This window comes from Epinephelus lanceolatus, chromosome 2 (assembly GCF_041903045.1).
Source record: "Epinephelus lanceolatus isolate andai-2023 chromosome 2, ASM4190304v1, whole genome shotgun sequence".
Lineage (NCBI taxonomy): Eukaryota > Metazoa > Chordata > Actinopteri > Perciformes > Serranidae > Epinephelus > Epinephelus lanceolatus.
This window is the reverse complement of record NC_135735.1, coordinates 22,275,394-22,295,571: the sequence shown is the minus strand read 5'-3', so window position 1 is coordinate 22,295,571 and position 20,178 is coordinate 22,275,394. Positions and strand designations below refer to the sequence as shown.

The window sequence follows — 20,178 nt, the reverse complement described above, 5'->3', positions numbered from 1 at the left end:
AGGACGCCCTCAGTATTAGTACAGTAGTAGCTGTTGTGGATGGATCTGGTGGTTTCATTTAGCCGAAGATACGACATGGAGTAGTAGTAGGAAGTAGGAAACCTCACATAAATGCAGTTAAACTTGGGGCTGATTTGATAAGCAGTAGCAGGAGTGCAATATCACACACTCAATTAAAAAAAATCTGGGTAGATCTGTCCCGTCCACGTTTGCGGAAGCCGGTAGTCTTGTGAATGCTAATTCAGTTAATGGATTTAAAGTGAGGTGGTGCTGATTTATTAATGATCAAGTTCTACATGTAGCCTCGTTTAGATGTCCTGTTACAGATGAAGGCATGTTCGAGCCTGGATACTGTACATGAAGGCAGTTTTGTTGAGCATCACAGTTTAGCAATCCTTCCTACCGAACAACAACACGAGTCTAATTAATTTAATGGCTGTTTGCACAACTGAGTTGGGCAGCATGATGAATACTGATCAGGACTTTATGTTCAGCTCTCGCTTCACAAAGGAGGCCACTTATGTCATGTTTGTGGTAATTAATTTCAATTCCAGATGCAGAACAGCATGAGCTGAATTCCACTTTCTCACCGCCACACCAAGGAGAGGGAGGTTTTACTGGGAGGAGGATTTCATTCCAGCCAGTGTTATGATTGAATGTTAATGAGCAGTTGTGGGCTGCAAGATGGATATCCACAGGAATAAATGTAATCCTCCCTCTGTGTGTGTGATTATATGGATGTACTGTATATGTGATGAGAAGTGAGACAAAAGAGAACGTAACCATGTGCCAGCTTGGAACAGTTTGAACCCAGACTTCCTGTGTTCAAGAATGCTTCACCCTTTAGATGATTTTGTTTATCCTGAATTGTGATGATCTGATTGTCATGCTAGCTTGTTGGAAAGGAGGCGAAATAACACTCCAAAGTTAGGCTAGATTTTGGCAAGGGAAAAACTGGCATAGCCATTTTCAAAGGAGTCCTTTGATCTCTCACCTCAAGATGAATGATAATGGGCTCTGTGGTATGAGTCTCCCCTCTGCAGACTTGCCCCACTATACTCTAATCCCATGCAGTGTTTGGCAGGAACCATGCAGTATAAATGTGCTATTTTTGCCTATTCTACAAATGGTGTATTTAAATATTTATGCATACTTAGGTCAGTAAACAGTATTGTAAGTGTATGAATTGGGCATGACTGGAAACTAATCTCTATTGCCATTGCCATTTCATGGTAGTGGGACCATTTTTTTTTTAAAAAAAAACCTTTATATCACTGTATACAATGGCGTATTTTGACCTCTAGGATAAACACAGCCTTGTGCAACTTTACAGCCACAAACTAGAGGCCTTGAGCATTTAAAGGGTGTATGGATTATATAGGTATATTGACAACAATGGGGTTTTCTAGCAGTTCACAATCCAGTTGCTGAAAAATCTATCTAATCTATTTTTCTATGGTGTCCCTCAAGGTCTTGGTGTCTTAATAATAATAATATCATAATAAACTTTATTTATATAGCCCCTTTCATACAAGAAATGCAGCACAGAATGCTTTACAATAAGGGCAGTATAAGCACGTGTGCTTCACATGAAAATAGAATGGACATAAAGCAGACAAGACAATTCAATATAAAAGGACATTTAAAGCAGTTTAAAACATGGATTAAGTTATTCATAAAATCATAGAGTTATAAAACTATAAATCATAATATCAAGCAAGATTTAAAAAGAGCTGCAGCAGTGTGAAGCATGTAAAGAAAGAATTTTGGACCTGTATCAGGACAGTCAGAGATATTTAAAGGCTAAATTGAACAGATGTGTTTTTAGCTTTCTTTAAAAGAGATTTAGCGAGCTAGCTTCCCTGATATCTATAGGTAGTGTGATCCATAGATTTGGGGCATAATTGACAAAGGCTGCATCCCTGATCTTCTCCCAGCTGTTGCTGTGATCCTCCAGTAAACCAGCAGCAGATGATCGCAGTGTTCTTGGAGGCAAATAGTTAACAAGGGAGTTAGCAATGTAGCTCGGTCCCAGCCCATGTAGGGCTTTGTATACAAGGAGGAGGAGCTTAAAATCAATTCTAAATGTAACAGGAAGTCAGTGCAGAGTAGCTCAGACTGGCCTGATGTGCTCTCTCCTCTTGGTTGTGGTTGATAGTTGAGCTGCAGAGTTTTGAATGAGCTGAAGTCTCCCAGTGGTGTTATGCCTTAATGTGGTATATTGGAGGGATTTTAACTGTTTCTATCAATTCTTGACTGGTCAAAAATGCATTCAGCATCACATCTGTGTAACAAATTGTATTAATTTACAAATTGCAGCAACTTATGAGACATAACTGAGCACGGGGATGGCCATCACATACTTCAAAACACAAAGTTTATTACGTATTTATGACTAGAAAAAGTGGACACACTGCAGGCTCCCAGCTTCAAGATGATGTGTACCACTTCTGTGTGGCATATGCTGCTGACCTGCTATCTCCCCCTAAAAAAGACAAAAATGGGTCTATGTTGGGTCTCTTAGGGTGAATATTACTTGTAGGTCATTTGTTATTTTTAGACACACCTTGTTTGTAGCAGCCCTACCTCCACATTCAAAGCCTCCCACATATGACTCACATGATTTTTCCTCCAACCTGAATCTCAGCAGCCTGTTCCAACCAGCACACAAACAGAAAGGATTTTTTTCCCCCATGTATTTGACTTAGCTTATACAATATTAGTCTCTTGCTATTCAGTTTTATCCCCTTCTAATTCTTATCCACTCGCACCTGTTCTTCTGTGTTGACCTGCCAGGTGAGCAATGGTGCAGAGCAACCCAGAAAACAGCAGCGCTCCGACCTCAACGTTCCCCTGGAGAACAACAATGTACCAGAGGTAAGATGTTCTGTCGCAGTGTTTCCCTCATCAACATTTAGATCTGCTGCGAGGTTGTTCGCAATTCAGATGGAGGATATTCTCTTTTATGCGCGCGTGCCCGTTTGTGTACACGTGTGTGCGACTGTCTGAGTAAATGAGTAATTGTGTAATTACAACCCCAGCTCGTGTCCTCTGCTTACGGCGTGATAGCGTCCTGGTAATTGAGCAGCGTGTCTGCTTGCGGTTTTATGAGAGCCATTTTTCACTGAGATGTCTGCAGTGGATGCTTCCTGTTACAGGCTCCACCCACACTTCCCTGTCCCTGGGCAGAGTAAACTTTCTGAATGTGTAGTGAGCAGGTTAGAGTATCAAATAGATCCGGTGGGATGAGTGTATGAATCTCATGAATAACTTCACATTTCACAGCTCTTTCTCTTTCTCTTTCTCTCTCTCTGTGGCCACCTTTGTCTATAGCTTCCTCCACCCTCCTTTACATCCTCTCTCCTCCACTTCCCACAGCGTGTCGATGTGTGAAGCAGATGAGTAACACTTTGCACTCTCTCCACTTCTGCAGTGCCCTTGAGCAAGGCGCACACACCCATTTTCTGCAGCAGTGAAAGTGCCAAAGTGTAAACAGATGCAACTGTGTGAATGTGGGGCAGGGCATAACACAGTTACTGTAGTAGCAGGGCGACTTCTTAAACTGTTTTCACAACATGTCATGTCACATTTTAAGCCTCCGATCACTCATACTGTTCATTCACACGGGATTTGTTGTCAGGGCAGTTCCCAAAGAAGCAGCAGGGCATCGTGGCTTGCCAATAGGAGGGTCACCTTGCATGTTTGTGGAAGGTCAAAGATGAATCACAATCACAGTCTTGCAATCACAGATGTAAAAAGCAAGTACTTGTCCTTTCTCAATAAAAATCAGAAATGGTTGTAGAGGATTGAATGTTCCTTTACCTTAAAAGCCCCGTTTCCACCAAACACTTTCAGTATGGTACCTTTGGAACCAAAAGTAACTCTTTAGACATGGTACCTAGACCCTAGTGTTTCCACTGCAACCAGTACTCTTAAATGTGGGCGTAGTTGTTGTAGCTCACTGCTCTGTCCAGCACTCGCTGTATTTCCTCCTTTATCAGTCTGCAGCTCACTTACCGTTCACAGAACGAGGCTGCAAGCAGACATTTTCAGAACACAGTAGAACAGGCTGCAGGGACAGTCTCTCTCGATGGGATATATAAAAATAGCAGGTTTGTGCATTTAGTCCTTCTAAGGCAAGCTCTGGGATTTAGTGTTGCCGTAGCCAACAAGAACGACGCTCCGCCATCTTTTCTCCAAGTGAAGATTAGATCCACTCATTACTTAAAGTGTATTTCATCCAAGAGAGACAATAAAAACTAAAGTAATGGTCAAAGTTGTCACATTTAAATTAAGGGTGTGCTGATGGAATCATGCCGTCAACTCATGCATTGAGTAACATAAGAAGTAAACATTCCACCTTAAAAGTTGCCGGTAGTCGGCCCAGTGAGTGAAGTCTACAGCTGCTGCAAGAGGTGGCAAAACATCCTTTCATTTTATAGTTACAGTTTACTAATGTATGTAAAACTCTCCATGGTATGAACAGTGGTTACAAAACCAGCCACAGCTCAGCCCTGAGCAGAGTGACCGTCCACCATAGACCAATCAACAGACTGTAGTGTTCACAGCTCCACCTTTTAGTACCAGATCTGTGTGCTAGGTACCCCAACAGAGGGGGGACCAAAAATGGGGATGGTACAAAATGGTTCCATTGGTACATCCACAACTTTTCACAGTGGAAACAGAAAAAATGCTCACCGAAACAGACCTAAAGATTCTCTTTTTTCCCTTGTTTTCTCAATGGCTTGTATCATATCTAACAAATTAGCACCCTATTAATAATGTTGCGTACTTAATGTAAAGTTACATAGGTTAGGTTTAGAGAGAGGAATGTGGTTGGTTGTCTTCAGGTTTGGGTAAACAAAGTGATGTAGGTTAGTACTTTAAAATAGTTGCACATGGCTCCAAACACTGGTCTCCTGGAGGAAAGTCCAACCTGCCTCTTTACATGGACTTTTGGTCTTTATACTATTTCCTCCTTTACTCCTGTCAGCGCATTTGTCACATGATCACATCCTTCATGATTACATGGGTTATATACAAAATGTGGTGAAGTACTTTTCCCAGGCACACATATTCAGAGTGCATGAAAACAACCAGATTTTCTGTTTTGAAAATGTAATATTGAACTTACTCTGCTCCTTAAAAAGAATCATATAGGATTTGATGGACATGTTTGAATACAGTATTGGACGTAACTAATACCAGCAGATGTTCCCCTAGTGAAACACCTAACAGCATTCACCAGCAGAATGAAACTTGAAGGGTTTGACTGGTTTATTTATTTCTTACGACACTGCAAAACAATTCACAGCCATTTATCTGCCATCTCCTGTTTTTGTCTTCCAGCCAACAAAGAAGGTTGCATCGTTTCCCAGCTTTGTCGATGGTAAGTTAATCTGTCTGCACACCTGTTTGGTGATGAAATCAAAACATTCTAATTGCATGGAACAATTCCAAGTATGACTTCGCCTTCAGTCTGTCATTTCACAGGCCTGATATAACTCTTCCAGCGCTCTTTCCCTGCCTCTGGGCAGATGCTCGGCCTAATAATGTGTGAGGGGCTTAGCTGCTTGTCTGCTCCTTCAGATCACGACAGTGCATTGTGTCCCTGAGTGGGTGTCTGAGAGTCCACATCTACATATCACAGACGCAGATTAATCCCAACCCAGCCTCCCACCAGCACTACACCTCCATTAGCTCACAGCCAGTGGCCATCTCACTGCTGAATCCCACCCAGCCTGTTATCACCATATCTCCATCTCCAGAGCAACAGCGCTTGGCTCAATTTCTCCACACAGCACATTGACTGCAGTGATTACAATACTCTCTCCACTGCACCACCAGATCTTTTCAGTCTATCTGCACTCTGTCCTTCCCCGTGTCTCCTCGTTAATCACCGTCCTCTCTGCTTCTCCATGGCCCAGTCCCAGGACCCTGTGAACCCGAAGACCTGATTGATGGAATTATCTTTGCTGCTAACTATCTGGGCTCCACTCAGCTGCTGTCTGAGAGGAACCCGTCCAAGAACATACGCATGATGCAGGCCCAGGAAGCTGTCAGCAGGGTCAAGGTACTCAAAAACACACTGACAGACACATATACACACACAAACACACACATTTACTTTATTTTTTTACCCCTAAAATATCCATATCCATACTTCTTCTCGTCAGCAGGCCCCATTGTTTCAATCATGCTGTTTCCTCTGGAGGAGCTGCACAGATTTGAATGAGGATCTTCCACCCTTTCTTGACAAAAAGACCCTGAAACAAACCTCAGAAACTACTAGGCAGGAGCTTTCCATGGGAAACAAGAACCTTTTAACAAACTCAAGAACTTTACCTGCATGAACCAGGAGCTAAATTTAGTTTCAGGTGCAAAAGAGTCTCTACTTTGGGGGTAGTGCTTCACAAAGGTTCAGGAACTGTTAGGGTGGAGTTTGCAGGGTTAAATGTTGCTGACTGGTCAAACAGAGATCTTACAGCTGCTTTAACTTGTGAACAGCAAAATAAGGAAGTACTGTGGTGTGTCTCAAATCACATACTTCCATGAGTATACTTCTGTGTAGTATACTGTGTGCACTAATCTACTCATTGGCGTAGTGCGCAAATTTCAACACGGTAGTGTTGTCTCAAACACGGCCGTTGTGCACTCACTGGAAATGACTACCACAAATTAGCTAGTTGGCAAACTAGCATTAGCATTTGCGTTATCATTACGGACTGCTAAATGAACCCAACAGACATACTGCTGGCTTATACCTGACAACAGTATAGTGGTGCTTAGTGCAAAAAAACACGTGTATTTGTACAATGCAGCGACGTTCACGGTCACACAGTCCTTGGCCGCTATTTCCAGTTTGAAAAGTGGTCCCTCCCCTTCCGCTACGTAGCCAAGATGCCGACCATTGAGGGCGAGAAGTGTCCATAGTTCCACACTCAACTTTTTGATCGCTTTGAGTGCACCATCCGGGTACTCATAGTGCACTGCATTTTTCCATACTTCTCAGTGTGGACGCACTTATGCACTCAAAATAGTGGGGTGGACATTTTGTTTATTAACAATTAAAGCAAAGTTGTTTGCTTTCCCACTTCTTCATAAAAAGAGTGAATGTGTCAAGACAGCAGCAGCCAACCCAGAGAGGGAGAGACGTGGTCAAATAAATGAAAGACAGGGAGCGGTGATGAGAAAACAAAGAGAGCAAACAATAAAAACCAAACTTGTTAATTGTTTCATGGCGGTTACTTTTTTAAATAGAAAAACAAACAAACATGTAAACACAGTTTTCCGCATCCTCTTTGTTAATTTAATACACACGATTCGAATGCAGAAGCACAACAGGATGACCCTGTGTTGGTTTTACCAAAATTGAAATGAAAATTACATTTCTAACAGCGCCGTAGATGTTTAATTTGTCACCGGTCTAAATCGCTTAATTTTCACTTCTTCAGATGAGATGGAAATGCAAAGAGGAAAGCACAAATGGGACTTTTAGTTCCTGTTCCTGCTACTAATTGCTCTGTGCAGTCCTGATTGAGTTTGAAGAACCAGTTTTTAATTTACAGTTGCACGACTTTGAGTCAAGTTAGGAAGTCAAGTCCCTACTCTTACTTGGTTTTTAACATCAATAAAAACTGATGTTAAATAGCTGACTCTTTCAGTGGAGCAGAAACTAATTCATGAGTGTTGTTCCTACCTAGAAAGGTTCCTTGGTTCCTTGAGAAAAGTTCCTGCAAGTGAAAAATTTCCTATTTGACTGTCTGTCGCCCTCTAACTTATTCCATGCTCTTAGAGGTAAAGTTGAGATGTGTTTGTTCTCACCCCAGGAGACAGCATCTGATCAGAGCTGTTGGTTTGCCGCCCCGCTCTTAAAAAGCATTTTATATGACAGCAGTTCTCCCTCTTCTCCCTAAAAATGCCGGCGTAATGTTACAGCCATCTTGTTGTTGTTCAGGCTGCATTAGTAACACTGTCAAAATACACAGAAACACCCTGCAGGAAATATGTCCGGCAGCTTTACACGGCTAATAGTGCATGCTTAACCACATTTGTCATACAGTATCTGAATTCATTTCCTACATTACTGTACGAATGTGGAATGGAAAGTGGATCCACAAACATGTGAAACTCTGATGTTTCAGCATATTGTTTAAATGTGTCATCATTTGTACTCAATAGTTATCATGAGTTATTTTTATTTTTCATGTCTGGTCCAGATTGCTGCTGATATTTACATGGACATCAAGGCTGTTTGCGTCTGGAGCAGAACATTATAGTCATATATTAGGCATGAGTGGTCTTTTAGGGCAGCTAAAGAACTTTGCCAGATTGGGCCGCAGGGCTCGTTGTTTGGCACAGCTGGCTGGATAATGGGACTGCTGGCATGTGAACCTAATATTTCCCTTGTTGCCACTTGCTCCCTGCTGTTCACTAATGTTGTTGTGAAGATGATATTTCAGTGCAGGTTGAAAGGAATGCAGTGGATGGTACCAGTGCAGCGTATTATTTTTCATTAGCTTAATTGTTTTGTTCATCGCTGTTAGTAACTTTACAAAAACAGCAAACTCATAGACGTTTCAGCATCTTGAGTGAACAAAGAAAATTGTTTTGCGACGTGATGACATAATGCGGCACTGATGTCTTGGTGCACAGTTCCTGCCCAGACACTAGTCTATTTTCTCTCTTTCTCATGTGAACACAGGCTTGGCTGTATTTTTAAATATTAAATGAGCTGCCCATGTAGTCGTCTACTTTGAGAAAGTTACAAGTTGTAATGAGTGTGTTTGTCCAGGGGGATGTGTCAGGAATTAACAGAGTAGAGAATAAGAGACAGAAACTCACTGTACTGTGTGGCTCCTGGAAATATAAGGTCACATTTCCTGATTGAGGTTCAAGGTGCATGATATCAGCAAATGTCAGAGTTGCATGAAAAGGTAAAGAGCAGTCGCCTACAGTGAACTCCAGTCTGTGCCAATGAATGCCCTTTTATCTCTATTTAAGCCACGTCTAACAGGCTCCTTATACTTGGTAACAGTAAGTAAATAAACATATAGTTTGGATCTTCCATTAGGCAAAGACTCACATTACCGAGGCTCTGTCCTAATAATTCAATAGTCCTAGCACACAGCTCCATCCTTTAATTCTACATGCCTCACTGTAGTGTAATTTGTTCCACCTCTACTTAGGATTGAGGGTTAGTGGTCCTTGTGCTGGCTCAAAAATGAGTCTTAATGTGTATCAAATTGTGGCTGAAGAGGGCCGTAAATAGCTACTGATGCCTGCAAATATAATTATGCAAAAAGTGTCCGTGTAAAATCTGTTGTAATATGGTGTATCTCGGCTGTCTAGTTCAATGCAATACTAGAATTTTGGTACATGTAGCAGAGCAGTACTTGTTTTATTCCATTATTCGAGGAATATAAACATGTTTTTCTGCATAACCACAGATGTCAGACTTTTCAAATATTAAAAGTTGTCGAGCACTTTTTAAAGTTATTAAATCATTAATTTAAATAAGTAAGTATCTGATTGAGGTTAGCAAAACTACAACTCAGACAAGGCATTCAGTGCCGACTGCCGGTCGATACTTGGTCCCGCAGACACTTTCCAATCCATACTAAAAATGTGTTGAGTTTTGATAGTTAGCCATAATCATTATCGTTCATCCTAAACCATGAATGTGGCACAGTCAAAAGTCTGTTATGATTTTTTTGTGAGCCACTACTGGTGACTTAAACAAGTGAAATTACATTTTGTCATCAAAGATTCAACCCCGTATCCCTAAGGGAATACTTCACCCCCCAAATGATCAGTTGTATGTCAACTAGGCACCTCGTGTCATGTTGAATTCCAGAAGAAAACTATTTTACTCGCATGCCTCCGCTGTGGCAAAAAAAAGGCAAACGTTCTTGTTGGATTAGAGTAAAAGGGGACCGAGTTTATTAACAGCAGAGCTATGTCAAAACATCCTTTTATAAGCTCCGACAGTATAATCAGTAGTCTGATTTATCCAGCTGCATGGTCAGTATTTCCCAAACACATGCATTTTCAGTACAACTTGACTATTAAAAACACTTTTGCATAAACACTACTCGTCCGTGTGTGAGACTGTTAATGTCGAAGTGTTTTAAATAGGACGGTTTAAGTGAAAATGCATGTGTTTGGGAAATACTGAGCACACAAGTTTGTAAACGAATGTTTTAATATAGTTTCACTGTTGTTGAGCCCCAATTTTACTTTAATTCTTCAAGAATTTTCCCAGTTTTTGGATATGTTCTCAGTGGACACGTGAAAAAAAACAAAGCTTTCTTCAAGGTAGCACAGGATGACTGACAAACAAATGATCATTTGGGGGGGAAGTACCATAAAACTTCAATTAAAAGCCTAGTCCCAATTAAACGCCCACATGTGTGGCTACACATTTTGGCAAAGGCCTGTCTCAGCTAGACGCCTGGTCTAGTTGCCAAGCAGTTTAATTTAATAGAGGTTCTTTGGATGTATAAAACCAGGTTGTTGGCTACCCACTTACTTAGATCGCACATAGAGATATAAATGTTTAAACTTTTGAGAATATGGAGATGCTACACATCTTTAGCTCTGTTAGATGCTCCACAATTCAATCGTCTAGTTCATTTGACTGAAACCATGAGCACCAGAGAAGAACGTAAGTCAGATTTATTGGCATGATGAAAAAACAGGGTAACGTCCTGCCCCTGAAGCTGTCATAAAGTCAGAATATCTATCCATTCCTTGATTACCCACTAAGTTATTCATATCCCTTTAGTCTGTAAGGGTCCACTGATTAAAAGAATCAAAAGGGTTTTTCATGAAAATCAATCCAGTTGTGAATATTGTTTTAACAGGATCGAGTGGTGTTGTGTTGGTATGTTATTCAAAGCCTAATATAAGCCTGTTGACTTCAGTGATTTGGGCAAATAATAGCCTGGGCTACTAATTAAAGTATTCTCTAATAAGTCCACTCTGAAGGGTCACAGCAGAATCAAAGGGCATTGTGGAGCATGGTGCAGGATCTGAAAGTGGTTTGGCCCACTTGGCTGGTTTCAATCTAAAAGCCCTCTTCACCACAGTGAGGATGTCTACTAGCATCATTTCACATCCACCCAATCTGTGTTCGGTTCTTCTCCCACTCACTCACTCACTCTCTCTGTCATGCACAGTTGCCTTCCCTGCAAAAAGTCTTGTCAGGATGAAACCATGGCAACAGTTAGCTGTCACCTTTTAGCGCTTTCCCCCGCTTGGAACGGGTCCATTGAACAAGAAGTCGTCCATTATCTCCTTGATTCGTCCCTCGTGGACAAATGAAAAGCTGTAGAGCAAACGACATTTAATCTTTGACATTGAGGCGGACACAGCCGGCTGCACACACAAACCCGACCACACATGCAGTAATGTGCAGCCCTGTTTGTATATTTGCTCCGGATCAACCGGAACAAGAGCACGTGTGGTATATACAAGCACAGGGACGCATGCAGAGCCTGTAGTGCTGAACTGAGCAACACAGAAGTATGCCAGGTAAATTGTAGCAAGCGAGGCTGTACAGGTTATTTATGCAGATCTTTTTGGCATGATCACTCTGTTTGATGTAATATTTATGCAGCTTCACCCCCCCCCCCCCCCACTCACTCTTTCCTGCTGTCGATCCCCTCCCTGCTCAGCTCCTCCTCAGCAGAGCAGTAGATGCTGCTGAAAGCCTCAGATGTATGTGTTGCGTGAGAGCTGATCATGGAGGAGGAAACTTTACAAAACGAAAACCCAAAAAAGACTCTTCCCTTTGGGCTGTTTTCTCTGCTCTCTTTTTTTCTTCTTGTTACTAATACTGTCTTCGCAGTTACAGCTCTGCACAGTGACTCGGGCAAACATCCAGTCTCACACACTGAAATGTAATGAAGGTCAAGATAATTTCCTCTGGTCACTGGCAGATGGAGAGCAGGCCAGTCTCTCAGCTTGAACCTCATACAGAAGGGTTGATTTTGAAAGATTACAAAGTGCTAAGAGTACTCCAAAAGATTATCAGTGTAAGTTCGGGCCCCCGCCAAGACCAGAATTTGTGATTAACTAATCAAACGCATTAGCTGTGTAAAACTGCCTCCATGTTGATCTAAGCTGTTTAATTCCAAACATAGTGACTCGACCTTGTCATGTTTTTTTTTTAATGTATGCAGCCCAGAGAACAAAACCCCAGCGCTCAGTTTAAATCTTTGCTCTGGGCTTCATCCCCTCCCCTGCCTGTGTGAGCGGTGATTGTTCTCCAGCATGTCTTTCCTGGTAATAGTGTTTAGACTGTGACATGAACATAGAAGGTGGTAGGAGCTGTCCCCATACACAACCTGAATCATAGACTATTGTTGTCTTTGTTAGTGGTTTTAGTACAGGGAGCCTCACCATCTGTCTTTCTTTTAGTACATTTTCTGACCACAAAACTGACACTTGTAACAGTCAAGGAGCAGAGTGTAGGACTACAGATTGGCACCGGCTGACACTTCTCCCATGTGCCAAACGTGAACTCCCAGTTAGGATTCCTTCAGTGTTCATTGTACAGAAGGTTTTTCACTGGAAGCCAAATTATCCACAGAGGTCTCCTCCTCTCCGAAATAAAGGGAGCAGGCGATAAAGCCTTTTCATGTTACAAATCAGTGTTCGTGCAATGCTGTTCAGCAGGTCGCAGAGGGGCCATCAGCCCAGCGCCTGCTTATGTGAGCTCACCTTTCTTTTCTCATAAGTCAATGTGTTTCTGATCCAGATGTTTAGGAGGTGGTAACTGAGAGCCGAATTATCAGCAGAGGCTTCTTCTTCTCGATAACAAACGGACCCGGTGATTTAAACTGGTAAAAACACAGAAAAAAGCAGTTTACACTTAAAGTCAGTGTTTTTCTGACCTTGTTTGATTTTAGCCGCTACTACAAAGCATTCTCACTCCGACTTTGTCACATATTGACGTTTTTTCGTGGACTTTCAACGTCCACATACGATATGCAAGGTGTCCTGGGTGTGTTGGTTGGGTGCTGTAGCATTTTTCTGACCTCTCATTGTTCCGACCTCTCATTAGTCCGATGTCCCGTTGTTCCGATATGTGATTATACTAGGTTATACTGTATTTGTGTGCCATAGAGGATCAGCAATGCAACAAAAGTAGGCTACTGGTAGAGATACAAGTGTCATAGAGAGAAGAGAGTGAAACACCATAACCTCCTGTTATTAACTCTGGGGTCCGGGTTATGTGGGGAGCTCTCCACGGTGCTGAACGGCTCCCGGCAGGCGTATTTCTGCCTTGATGGTGCGCCGCGACTGGCTCTGGGTCAGCTGGGAAAGGCTTGAGGCGAAGCAGGCTCACAGCTTATGTGTTTGTCTTTTCCTAACCCTAACCAAGTGGTTTTTGTGCCTAAACCTAACCAGATCTTAACCACAGGGCATCATGATGATTTCGGAACAACGGAACTTCGGAACAATGGGATTAATATGGTCGGAACAATGGGATGTCGAACCAATGGGCAGTTCCAAATACATTAACCCTAATATAGATGAAGCAAAGTTTCGTCAGTGTCTGATGCTGTAAGTCACCACCCAAGCGGCAGATTTCGATGACTTCGGACTGAAACCAAATTGGCTGCTAAAATGCAAAAATGCGAATTGCCCTATCTAGAGCCAGTGTTTGGTTTGTCCGTTTTCGGCTGCAGTAGAAACATAGCTGTGCAACATTGTGGACTCTGTGGAAGAGGACCCACTCCCTCTGTAGATATAATTGGCTCAATTGAAGGTTATGAAAACACAGGTTCTTATTTTCAGGTGATTATACGCTAAGAAAACATACTTATTATATTATTATATTCCATTTCTGCCAATATACCCCCCTGTATCCTACACACTGAGCCTTTAACACTGATAACAATAATTAAACAACATCCAAAAAACCCCTCTAGACGCTCCTAATAGAGCTTTAAATGGATGCCAAGATTGCAGGAACAATGTCAGTTCATATCTGCATGCTTTTGATTTGCTGTGTTTAAAGGAGAAAAAGCAATTATTACCCTCTGTAATTGCTGTTTTGATTTGTATCTGATAACCAACACGGCTGTGCGAACGCTATCTCCACAAACACATACATACACAATCACACACACACTTTCTCTCTGTATTTCTCTCTCTGTATTTCTTCCTCTCTGTTTCTGAGAGCAGCGATAGCACACCTGCTGTTTGGTTTAGGGCTTTACTGTCTTACCTTCTTTTATTTACCTTCTTTATTTCCTCCTCCTCTTCCTCCTGTTTTTTGTGCTCCCGTATCCGCTGACCTTGTCTCATCCCAACGCCTGCCTGCCTGCCTGCCAGAGGGTACAGAAGGCTGCCAAAATCAAGAAAAAGGCGGTGTGTAATAAACAGAGCAAAAGGAAGACCCTTTGGCCACTTTCCCTCCACTCTCACCTTTTGTTTTCTCATATCATTTGTGCCTGTCTGTTTGCGTGTCTCGTCCGCCATCTGTGTCTTTGTCACATTTGTTGTGCTCGTTAATTTGGTCGAACAAATCTTTGTCAGATTTTTCCAGAACTAAAGCCAGTGTGTTTTGATTTATGTGAGTGGCTATGCATTTTGGCAGTGAGCATCTTTCATAAGCTTAAAGGTGTGTTGTGAGGCACACGACTGAGAACTGCTAAAAGCCAAATTTAACAACAGCAACCACTGTGACCACACGGTAACAGAAGACATGCCAGCAGGACACAATGGGAGAAGCTCCAGGCTGTATTTCTGCTCTGCTCTTGATACAGTGCCATTACTGTGGATTAACCTGTGCAGTACCCTGTGGGAAAGAGTTATAAGTATGCAATAACTCTAATTGTTTCATGAAATTATAAATGTATGTTTAAGAGTGTAATGACCATAGAAAAAGAATGTAGCCAAGAATGCAAAAAAGCTTAAACATAGACATCTTTTCCCATCAAAATGGCAAGTAACAGTTGATGTTTAGGGGCAGAACAATGCAAATATGCCTCCAGTATTTATTAAACATGCGGAGGGAAATGTTGCCCAGAAGCACCAAAGCTCTTGATTACTGAATGTAGGAGTGAAGGAACAGTGTGTTCACAGCTGGTTAATCAATGGAAGAGACTGTATTAGGCAGGTTTGTAAACTTTTATACATTCTAACACTTCCCATGAAGATATAAAAAAGGTAATCGTAAATGCAGAATGTTGTACATTAATACATAGACATTATAACTTAAATTTACAAATAGAAGTTAGAAGCTTTTATTATCTAAAACAGTGGTTCCTTTTCTTGAGGGACCCACATTTTTACCATTGTAGACTTTGGTGCCCCCCCGTACCTGTTACACACCTATACTTGTGATACACGTAGTAATTTATTTATTTATTTTTCAATAGATAAATAAGCTTTTAACATAACCCTTAAATTTATATGTTTTTCACACATTAAAATTATTACACCCCTTAAAATCAAGAGGGCTTTGCGACCCCCCCGTGGCTCTTTGGTGCCCCCCTAAGGGAGCAACCCAATGATGAAAATTTCATCAAACACACAGACAAAAATTAAATGTACTAAGAGCTTCAGGAAGAAAAACTGACACATGCAACTTTATTTTAAAAATTGAAGTAGTGGGACCCCAGAAATAAACACATGAAGGGATATATAATCAGATCAGTCATTGGTTGGATGGTACTCTATGGGCAGAAAAAAATGGAGTACATATTTTAAAACTGTCATATGATATAAAAGATGATCTTTATTTATATAGCGCTTTTCAAAACAGTTACAAAGTGTTTAACATGCCATTAATCAAAACAGACAAGACATGAAAACAACAACTGATAAAAACACTTTTGTAAAAACTGAGGAAATAAAAGACAGTCTAAATGAACTTAAAACTCAAATAAAATCAGGAAAGGCTCTCCAATTAAAAATATAGAAGGGACTTAAAAGTGATCACAGACTAGGCCGAACTGATTTCCTCAGGCAGATTATTCCAGAGCCTTGGGGCCCTGACAGCAAATGCTCCGTCCCCTTTAGTTTCCAGTTGAGCCTCTTGGACAATCAAAAGACCTCTGCTGCTCAAGGACCTCAAAGTCGACCTGGCACGTATGGTACAAAGAGATCGGAGATATAGCTGGAGAGAGACCATGAAGAGCCCTAAAAGTAATCAGTAAAATCTTAAAATCCATTCTAAAACATACTGGGAGCCAGTGTAAAGAGGCTAAAACTGAAGTGATGTGATCATGTATCTTGGTTCTGGTTAAAAGCCTGAAAGCTGAATTCTGAACAGTCTGGAGTCGATTAATAGATTTTTGATTCAGGCAAGAAAAGAGGCCGTTGCAGTGATCCAAGCATCAAGAGATGAAGACATGTAAATTTGTCTCTCTGTGTCTTTAAAAGTTAAAATGGATCGGAATTTTCAAATATTTCTAAGATGATAAAAACATGATTTCACAAGCTTTGTGACACGCTGCTCAAAATTTAAATTACTGTCAAACCAGACTCCAGATTTCTTGCAACAGGTTTGATATTATCCAATAGGGGACCAGCCAAAGACACGTTGTTGAGTAGCGTGCTGTGGCCCGGTGACAACAGTCTCTGTTTTGTCTGAATTAAGCTGAAGAAAAGTTTTTGACGTCCAGCTTTTAACATCAGTGCGGTAGTCATTGAGTGAACACATCATTCCAGGGTCTGTGGATCTCACAGGCAGGTACATCAATGTATCATCTGCATGTCATTAAGCATGAAAGACGGCGTTTTAAGAATTCTCAGCTCCAGTTATGTCTGTCGTAGAACTGATACCTGCTTTTTCACTCCCTAACCAAGTGCAGCAGTAATCCTCTGGTACTTTGAGTAACATAAGTGCTGTTAATAACATTTAAAGTCAAATCAACGTTCTTTTGTTAAACTGAAGAAGCTTTGGAGGATTTGGTGTTTTAATGATGGAGGATTTTTAGACAGTAGAAATGTCTAACAACTATTTTCCACTAATACCCCAGTGACAAAAATGATAAGAGAAATTGAAATATTTTGTCTAGCTTAGGTATTTTAACATGCTGAATAACCTTTCACCTCAGAGTTCAGGTCACAAACCTCTAATTTAGTGGAGAGAACACTGAGAATCATCTCCTCACCCAGTGCAGAGCTCGTGTCACCGGCTGCAGCTCTAATTAGTGCATGCAAATACTTCTCTCACATTTAGTTCTTACACTGCTGTCACCCTCAAGTAAGTTAAATTATGTATTTGGGAGATTGTGATTCAGTGCATGCCTAATTTTTGTGTGTTTAACACAGTTTTCACCAGCGAGAGCAGAAAAATTACTCGCTGCAATTTACATTTTAAACTTTGGCCAACCTGAGATAGAGCAGAGAGGAGGATCAACAACCTCAGCTATGAGCATGCATTTAAGGCTCAGCGTTATGAAAAACTAAGAAGCACTTAACAGTTCAGCACTGTTTAAAGAGATGGTTATAGAGCGCTGCAGGGATGATGTTTTTCTGTAGGCCCTGGTGCCCTCTACAGAAAAGCCAGTGGGAGTTTTCCATTGGATTTTGGATTACTGCAGAAAATAAGCTCGGTGGCAAACAAACGTTAATGATTCTTACATGTTTTCTTCAACAAGGCAAGCTTCACAAATGAACACCACTCTACACAATATCAGCCCAATTATAGCCCGACGCAGCGTTGCATTGTCTGCTCGGATCGTGAACAACAATGAGTGTTGTACGTGATAAACCGTTGTTTCATCTCGTGTAGTGTGTCATAGTAGACGACAACCGACGCCACATCTGGGATGCCTCACGAAGTCCTGACAAAGTCTAGCATGTTTGATTTTATTTTTGTTGCTCATGACTTCTTCTGTCACAGCCGTCACTTTGACCAATAGGAACACAGAGGAACATAGAGCGATCTGCTGCCGTACACAACTGTCTATCAGTAACACCCCAGCCCTTTTGATGTATCCTCTAGGGATGTTACCACGACAGAATATAAAAGGAAAAACAATGACGTCAAACAGCAGAGATACATTATCAACCTGGTGAGTTCTGCCATTAGCATCAAGCTAGACTTCTTTATAATGGAGACAAATATAAAGTAATAAAATTAAAAGACAGTGGCGGGGCTTTTACTCACCACAACTGCAGAGGCTACCAGCTTGAAACAGACTACATTAGAAATGGGCTGTTATTTATTATTCCCTCTGTAACTGCCTGTTTTTACTTTTAATCCACTCCCGTTTGCCTTGATAAAGTTAATGGATCGCGCCGTCATTTCAAACGCAACACTTCCTGTATCTGTTTCAAATTAAAAGCCCCTTATAATTTTTGTTGCGAGAATCCCTTCATTTTCTAAAAAGGCTTTCATTGTGAAACATTTGCAGGAAATTATCGTGGAGGATTCAGTGACTTGTATGTTTGCGTACAGTACTTCAAATGTAGCTCCTGTCATCTGCTGGCACTTTCATTGTTACTACAATAACATTTCAGCTGGCACAGGAACAGACACAGTGACTGAAATAATAGTAATAATAATAAAAATAGGACAAGAATAATTCAGTGACATCACACACATCGTAAAAGACAATCAGGGATGATTGGTGTGGACCACTGTGTAGTGTGTCATGTCTGCCGGCCAAGTCATGGCACGATTTTATGACTCCACAGTGGCCTAATCTCACGTAGTGACTATGTTCAGCATGATGACAGTCTGTGGTATAATTTAGCCACTTGTTAGCATCCGCCTTTTTTAAGACACATAAAAGCAAGTATTATATGTCATTGAAACAAACATGGAAGTGTCTTAAGCTTGTGTTAACCACAGATCTTATTTCAAGCATTTAAACATAAAATCCCACTGACTTTGAGTAGAGGGAACCAGAAGTGCCAAAATGCAAACTCACTTCCAGGTTTTCAGACTCATTCCCGCCCCTCTTTATTAACAAGATGCTTTACATTCATGGTCCCATTTTGTTTTTGGTTTTATATTCTGTTTTATTTCTTTTATTATTTTTTTTTTGCATAATGACATCACAGTTTAGCTGTAATTGTACACTTTGGTGGTAAACATGAGGTTTTAGTATGAGAACTGCATCCTTCTAGACTTCTTATCCTGCACTGCACCAGTCATACAGGCAGAGGTCATCATAAAAGGCTGGTTCTCATTTCTCCTTCAACAATAGCCTCTGTGGACATGTTGGATTTTTAATCAGAAGTATGGCTGCAATTATAAATGTTCACCAAATGAAAATAGACGGGAAAGTAGTTACACCCAAAAAGGAATTATATTCTTTAATCTTTAATCTTTGGGTAGTTTCCGTGCACTAAAAATGAAAGTGCTAATGAATGTTACAAGCCACAGTCTCCGTGCGTGAAATATTTAATCACAGCTATATGTTTCTGATAAATATTTTCGCCTTATTGCACAAGGCAGTTTTAATTAAGAGAAATCAAATATAATTTTACTGGTTTGCAGTACACTGTGATTAGAGTCAAATGTGTGCAGGCTTGTTCTGTGCCGAAGCTGCATTGCTCTCAAAGGCAAAACAGCCAGCTGGTAAGGGTTTAGTGTTAAGCTGTTTCTAGTTTCCCTGCCAGCTTGCCATCGCCATGCCAGGACAGTTGATGTAAACTAACACCACTGCCAAAAGCTTTCTTTTTCTGCTTTTTCCACCTCACCTTTAGACTCAACAACCTGCCCATCTAACAAGCATTCTCCTAGCTGGATCCTAAACTATACATGCATGCATTGTGGATATCTAAACTTATACTTTCCCAGCATTTAACACACATGCCAGGCAGTTGTACATTACTGTTAACCATTACCAGTCAGGTTTGGTACAAAGATCTACATTTGAGCTGACCAACTCTTTTGTTTGTTTGGGTTTATTTTTGCTGCAGAGTGCAGACGGAGATGCTCAAACCCTCACCGAGGTCGATCTGTTCATCTCCACCCAGAGGATCAAAGTCCTCAACGCGGACTCACAGGTGAGTACCAGCCAGCACACACGCGTGTCTCTGCCCAAAATGTTCTGTATCACCTGTGGGAGTAAAAAGCTGTTTAATCTGACAGCAGCTCGGCCGCACACTGAGCCAGGCCACACATCAGGGGAGAACTGTCGTGTCATAGCTGGCATAACCGGCGGCTTAACTGTCAACATAAACTGCTTCTTATGAAAC

The 20,178-nt window shown here is 41.3% G+C and overlaps 1 protein-coding gene across 3 annotated transcripts in view; it reads left to right on the top strand.

The window, feature by feature from the left end:
* apba2b (amyloid beta (A4) precursor protein-binding, family A, member 2b) overlaps positions 1–20,178 on the top strand; it is a 91,090-nt gene that overhangs the window by 57,073 nt on the left and 13,839 nt on the right. For 2 of the 3 annotated variants that reach the window (XM_078175262.1, XM_078175264.1), the window contains 5 exons: positions 2,797–2,877; positions 5,350–5,389; positions 5,928–6,073; positions 14,347–14,382; positions 19,900–19,986. In XM_078175262.1, coding sequence (XP_078031388.1) covers positions 2,797–2,877; positions 5,350–5,389; positions 5,928–6,073; positions 14,347–14,382; positions 19,900–19,986 — 390 coding nt within the window. The remainder of the gene's footprint in view (positions 1–2,796; positions 2,878–5,349; positions 5,390–5,927; positions 6,074–14,346; positions 14,383–19,899; positions 19,987–20,178) is intronic. The other variant, XM_078175266.1, reaches the window with a different exon arrangement.